Source organism: Mandrillus leucophaeus, unplaced genomic scaffold, assembly GCF_000951045.1.
Source record: "Mandrillus leucophaeus isolate KB7577 unplaced genomic scaffold, Mleu.le_1.0 Scaffold65, whole genome shotgun sequence".
In the NCBI taxonomy this organism is placed as follows: Eukaryota; Metazoa; Chordata; class Mammalia; order Primates; family Cercopithecidae; genus Mandrillus; species Mandrillus leucophaeus.
The window spans coordinates 14934-21954 of NW_012107030.1; the positions used below are offsets into that span (position 1 = coordinate 14934).

At 50.2% G+C, this 7021-nt stretch overlaps 1 protein-coding gene across 1 annotated transcript in view; it reads right to left on the reverse strand.

Moving 5' to 3' along the window:
• The window catches only part of LOC105554592 (deleted in malignant brain tumors 1 protein-like), a gene marked incomplete at its 3' end in the record, with an annotated part of 42430 nt that overhangs the window by 13038 nt on the left and 22371 nt on the right, over window positions 1-7021 (reverse strand). The window contains 3 exon segments of the mRNA XM_012001136.1: window positions 3-105; window positions 3327-3650; window positions 6269-6316. Of these exon segments, the coding sequence (XP_011856526.1) occupies window positions 3-105; window positions 3327-3650; window positions 6269-6316 (475 nt within the window).

Sequence of the window (7021 nt, forward strand, 5' to 3'; positions counted from 1 at the left end):
AGTCATCACACACGGTGCCCCAGGAGCCTCGGTATAGGACCTCCACTCGGCCCTGACACCTGTTACCTCCATTCACCAGCCTCAGGGCCAAACTGGATTCAGATCCTACAGGGGAACACAAGAACCCTTCATCCATCTCTATGATGAGGTCAAGGATAAGGCATGTACAACACTCAGAGCAGTAGGCAAAGTAGTCAAGTTTGAATACAAATGCCAACGTCACCAGGACACGCAGTCACGACTGAAGATTACCATACCCAGAGGTTAAGCTTTGTCATAGTGGAAAAAGTGATGCCCTATTCTACTCAAGTCTATAAAAGCTCAAGTTATGGGTAAGCATGTATGACATCCCAGAGGAGGGGCCAGGAATGGACACCCCACTCCCCACTCTGGGGGCAGACAGGATGGAGCTACACAGCTACAAATGGCAGGCCTAGACCCCTAACAATCTAGGGCAAGTTCCACACTCAGGGCATTTCCTAATGAACTAAGTCACCCAGGCAGGCAGTCACCTTTGCATAATGAAGCCAGAGATTAGGCTTAATTATAGTGAAAGTAGCACTGACAGCCTACTCTGCCCAGGTCTATGGATGCTCAACTTCTGGGGAAGCACCTGTGACCCCAGTGGAGGTGATAGGACTGGATATCCCACTATCTAGTTGGGTACACAGAGGATGGAGCTTCTCAGCTGCAGATGGCAGGCCCAGACCCCTCCCTTATTCAGGAGCATGGTCCTGTCTGGCTGACTGGGAAAGTACCAGAGATGGCAGGGATGAGGTCCCCGTAGGATTAGGGAGACCCCCAAGGCTTGTCCTGAGCACACAGATGAGGATCTTTCCTGACCACTTGGAACAGGATCCCACAGGAGACAGGTCGCCAGCACCCTCCACTCTCCAACATCACATCTAGTTCTGGGTCTTCAGAGATTCCAGCTTCCTCCCTACCCAACCCACAGAAACATGAAGAAGCAAGGGCCCACCTTGAGCCTCATCCTATCGTGAGCCTAATGATTCCTAATGATCTTCTGGGAGGTCCTACTCCTGTTCCTAGTGCCCAGCTCACTGTTGAGCCAACTGTTTATCACCTGCTGCCATCCTCCCACCCTTAGCCTACTTCCCCACCTCTCTTCATGGCAATCATAAGTGAACTATGAACTCCGAAGTGTATGCAGAGGTAGAAAGTGAGCCCCAGGGAGTGTTGAGAGGATTCTTTACCTTCTTTGAGTACAGGTAATATCCTGACAGGCCAACTGTCTGTAAACAGCAACAAAGAGAAAGGATACAATTGGATTTGAAGGGAAAAAGGTAAAAAGCAAGCAGTTCTCTGGACCAGGCAGCACACGTCATCCAGGACAATGGGTCCTGAGCCCTGGCCAAACCGGGCATTTCCTAGGACCCGGTTGTGAAAACAATTCCACTCCCAGGTCCAGCCACTTGCTCCCCATGTGTCTGCCCAGGTCTCCTGCCCACAGAACTCATTCAGGGACAAAGGACACCATGCAGGCCCTTCCATCTCTCTCTGAGACAGGGATGACCTCTTCTCAATTAGGAAACCTTCGCCACCTCAATCTCCCACCATCCACTGACACATGGACTGTCTGACTCATCTGACACCACTGCCAAGTCTTGACACTTGCAGCTAAGATATTCGGGGGACTAGCGGGCCCACCCGGGGGATATCAGGTTTCCTGGTAAGTGAAGGCACCAGAAACATTTCTTAGCCTCTCTCTCACCTGAGCATGGCCTCTGCCTCTTCTGAATGCAGACATGGCCCTGCAGAATTTGGGGGTCTTTCAAGGGTCTTTCAAGTAGTGAGAGATGCAGGTATCAGGCCTATACTGACCTTGCCTTCAACAGAACATTAGAGGGTCTCACCCTCAATTCTCAGAAAGGTTATGTCAGCCCAGAACATAAAGGGGCCAAAGCTCATTAAACAGGTGGCTTCTTTCTGAACCTGTAAGGGTTTTCCATTGGGACAGCATGGAACTGTATGATGAAAGCTGAGATGGATTGAAGAGAAGGCAGAAGCTGAATCCTACGTGTGCTTAAGAAGCACCATGCTAGGGTCTCAGTTATAGAGCTGGGGTGAAAATAACATGCCCGAGAGTATCTGCAGAGAAGCAGGAAGGCTCTGTGGATTGGGGAAGGGGTAACCAAGCAGAAAGAGAAGGGGTATCCCAAGGAAGGATTCTGGGGACTCATCTGGCCTGAGCGTCGACTGAGGCTGGGCAGCTATGAGAAAAAATAGCAACATTAGACACCAAACACTCAGTGACTCCAACTAGAGTTAAGGTTGAAGTGACTTGGGGTAGCCACACCCTCAGCTGATGCCCATCACATGTCCACCAAGTGGGCCCTGCCAGTGCCCACCGTGAAGCCCTCAGTCCCTCAGGGAACCCACAGCCCCCGGCATTGCCTCCGTCTCTGTGCCTGCGGCTCACTCTCCAGGGATATGAAGGTCACTTCGGTGCCTGGGACTGGCCACAACAACCTCAGTATCAACACCCAGGGAGCAGCAAACAGCCACCCTAAGCAATGAGTGGATGAAGACCCTAACTCTCCACCCTTGAGCGGCAATGACTCTGAGGTTTGACGTGGATTCTTGGTGATCCTCTGGGAGGTCCCCCTGCTCCCCACGCTGAGCTTGCATGTGAGCCCACCATTTGTGACTCACTGACATCCTCCCACCCTTACCCCACTTCCCTGCCTCTCTTCACAGCAATCATAAGTGAACTATTTACAAATGCATCCTTCCCTCTGGGTCAGTGGCTGACAGCACTCAAGGTAATACGGTGTTCAAGGGGAGGGGAGGTTTCACCAACCAGGTCCCTGAAACATGCCATCCCTGAGAAGGAGCATCGGGGAAAACAGGGCTATGAGTTATGCGGACGTTCCTACAGCAGAATAAAAAGCTCGTTATTTCTGATGTCAGCATGCTGGACCCTGTGTCTGAACACCGGTGCCTCAGTCACCCCCAAACCAATGTTGGGGCACTGCTTGCAGCTTGGGGATCCGTGCTGACCATGGCATTGTACCCACAGGCCAGTTGCCCCAACTAAACTCCAGAGCCACCAGATAACCAGGAAAGTCTTGGGCGGGGGCCCTGGAGTGAGAAACCTGTTTGTCACTATATTCTCTGAATACAGTCTGTCCCCAGAATGGGCCCAAGTGATTTTCTTTTTTTAATAGAGACGGGGTTTGCCATCTTGCCCAGAACTGGTCTTGAACACCTGAGCTCAAGCAATCTGCCTGCCTCATCCTCCCAAAGTGCTGGGATTACAGTTGTGAGTCACCACACCTGACCCTCCAGAGATCTTTGATGCCTACCTGAGCAGATAACACCAGCATCTTCACTATGGCCACAGTTATGGGAGAGCCAGCCATTGTGGGGGCAGTTCCACAGGTAGGACTCGTACCCTGAGCAGCGCACGTCATCCAGGACAATGGGTCCTGAGCCCTGGCCAAACCGGGCATTTCCTGGAGCTGACATGGCCCAGCCACAACCCAGCTGCCTGCAGACCACGTTGGCATCATTGGTGTCCCAGCTATCATCACACACTATGCCCCAGGAGCCTTGATACAGGACCTCCACCCGACCCTGACACCTGCCATCTCCATTCACCAGTCTCAGGGCCAAATCATAATCAGATCCTAGAGGAAGGCACAGAATTTCTCTTGTACACTCCTACTGAGAGACAAGGTCTCAGGGCCTGCAGGGCATTCAGGGTCTTTCCCATAGGCAAATATCTTTGAGAGAATCTCTAACTAGGCTGGGCTCTAACATGCCTTAAGGTTAGAGTTCTTCATGGGGAAGAGGACAGTGACTGCTTGGCCCAAACCCAAGTCTTAGAGCTTCTGCTGGAGGAGAATAAAAGACTCCACCTAATCTGCATCCTGGAAGGGGCCTAGAGATACACAAGACCCTTCTCTAAGCAGACCATGGGCTCTGCCTGATTCACTCAGACAGGGGACACATAACATCCCACACTGAAGAGCAGCGTGATGACATCAGGATGTCCTGGAAGGAGCTCTGATGTGTATCTGTAGCTCTAAGGTTGGCTTGGAGCACATTTTGCATGTGATCTTCCTGGCCTTATAGCCTTCCTCAGGGCCAGGATGGCTGGGGTCAGCACAGAGCTGTGGAGATGGGGGAGCTGGGTTGTCACTCTGAACTGGAGACTGATCCCACTGGTCTCTGCTTCCAAAGCACACAGGCTCTTGGAGATGCCACATTCTGACTGATTTCTCCCTACTCCCAGGAGCATGGGCAATGAAGGAAGCTTCACTCTAGCTGACCTCTGGGATCCAGGTCACTGTGTACTCACAACATTCCCTCCCATCCCATTCCCTAAAACTTTTCCTGAATAACAGTAAAGCCCATGGATATAGTTGGCATCATGACATAACAGAAACAGACTCAAAATTACTGATTATCTGTCACAACAGTAGACCCGGTATTTGTGGTGGTAGTCTCTGCATTTGCCAATTGTAGAAGATGAAAAACAAAATCAAAAAAAATATATATATATATATATAAGATTAGATCTCCTCTGAGGACACTCACGGGCTGAAAGTAAACTAGGATCTGCTGAGAAGCCATCACTCCTGATCTGGATATTGTCTTGCTGTGTAACTTTGGGAAAGTCAAGAAACCTGTCTGGCACTGAGTTCTTCAATTCTAAAGGGCTGCTTGTGGAGGAAATATTTCTGTACCAACATACTCACTCTGATTCTGATATGTCTACATGTAACCTATACAGAACTCCAGGAGAGGGATGCAAAAATAACTTTTCTCATTATTATGCCTCTAATTGATTTCTCTACTCTAATTGCATTGGCTACTACCTCCAGTATGACATTGAACAGCAGTGGGGATGGAGGGCATACTTGCCTTGTTTTTCACACTAGTGGAAATGCTTCTAATATTCCCCTTTAAGTAAGATACTGGCTTGGAATCTCTGTTTTTGAATTGCTCCGGAGCCCTGGAATTTGTCCAGGGCACCTACAAGAACTGACCTACAAGAACTGGGGCTTGGAGAGGAAGTGACCTGAGAGTTACCCTTAACCCACTGCAGCCACAGCACTCAGCTTCTGTCTGAGCTCTCCACTGGGCTTCCACATGAGGTCTCTATATCTAGAAGAAATGTGACTCCCACCTGACACTGGAGTTCCTGATAAGAGCAACTCCGAGTAAGTCCTATCTGCAATCCTGTGTGACAGGCAGATCAGCCAAATCCCTCCACCCTCTTGCTCCCATCCTTGGCTGGACCAGTTATACCAAAGGGCTTGTCAGGCCAAGATGTGGTTCTTAACATGTAACAGGGTCCTCAGGGGAAACCACTCCAGAGGAAGGAACAGATTCTCCTCTTATAGCTGCTGCAAATAAGAAAATGTGGGAATCTTGGTAAGGGACATGGCTAAGTCAGAATAAAGCCAGTCTCACCCTCATTTCTAGTGTCTTCTGTGTCCTTAATCATAGGAAAGAGAAAGAGGTTAAGTCAGGCCTCACCCCATGGGCCAGAGGGAGAGGAAAGAGATGACCTGAGGAATGGGAGGGCCTGATGCGTGTACCATCAGCATTCCCAACTGCTGCATGCCAACCCTGGGCAGGGCAGAGGCTTTGGTGAGAATGTTGTCCTTGAGCTTCTCCTAGGGCCAAGGTTTCCCATGGGAAATGGGAAGTGACTTCCCTTCCCAAAGCCCAGACTGCCAGAATCCCAGGCTGTATTGACTATGTCTCCCAGATTTCTCACTGGAGGTACCCAAGGGGGAAGTACATGACCTCTGATGCCCATGAGTTGAAGGATTGTGATTTCTCTCTGTTAAGAAGAAACAAGGGTGGCCTAACATGGGCTTAAAGAAAGGGCAAGGGCAAGGATGCTGTCCTAGCAATTTGGCTACGTTTAGCAGGTAGGCACCTGCCTCTCAAGGCCCTGTAGCCAGAGATCCAGCACCATAGGCTGGCCAGAGATGAGCACAGCTGGGTGAGGAACACAGGAGCGAGCAACAAGAAAGGATAACAGAAACTCTAGAAACAAGAGTCCACTGAGAACTCCTTGGAGATGTATCTTCAAGTTGATTCCTCCTCAGTCTCAGACACGATCGATGCAAGAGATACCTGTTCAGACCTAAGGCCTTATGTGGAAGGGCCCCTCTTGGGAGCTAAGCACCCTACTTTCTAGGCCTTCTGCACCTTATCTGAATCAGAGATGAACCTAGGGGTGCAGAGTGGTAATGAGCCCACAGGGATCCCTCATAGTAGATGTTACCTTCTGCTGCAGTTGACTCTAGGAGCGCCTCCGAGGGAAACACAGTAGCTGCAGGGTGGAGAAAGGAGGGGCTCATTAATGGTAGCCCTTGCTTGGGGAGGGTTGGTCCATGGCTTCCTCAGCTCTGAAGCAAGGGCTGGAAACACAGTGCCGAAGGGCACCCTCCATTGCTAAAAGCCAACCATTTGCCAATCGCTCTGTCATTGTACTGGTCCCAGGCTGGCTAGGATGCCACACGAGCATCCTTTACCCTTATTACCCTATCCCCACCTCCTCAAATGACAAAACACACCCTCAAATGACAAATATTCACCACGACTGGAATATTCCTGAGAAGGTGGTTCAACTAGAAAAAAGGTGGTTTTGAAAGCAAACCAACCTTTCCAGAATGCAACACTAAGCCACTCACAAAGCAGCTGCATGGGGGACGATGCCCCCTTGGGGAGCACAGTCCCACTTGGTAGTTGGATTATCAAGGGCACACCCCAGGCATGGTAGCCTGGGCTCAGTCCAGCCCACACTCCAAATGCCAGAGTTGCTCTCAAAGTAGACAGTTTAACCAGAAACTCCTCTTTGGGGATCACACCATGGGACAATGTCCTTGGAGGTTTCTTTGTGGATTAAAAAAACCCTCCATCCTCCTCATCCTTTAAAAGAGGAGAAACTGCCACTTAGGAACATATATATTTGGTATCCTAGGCCAGGGGTGGTCGCGATGCTGCTCATCAGAACCAGTCTATGAGGTGGTTGTAT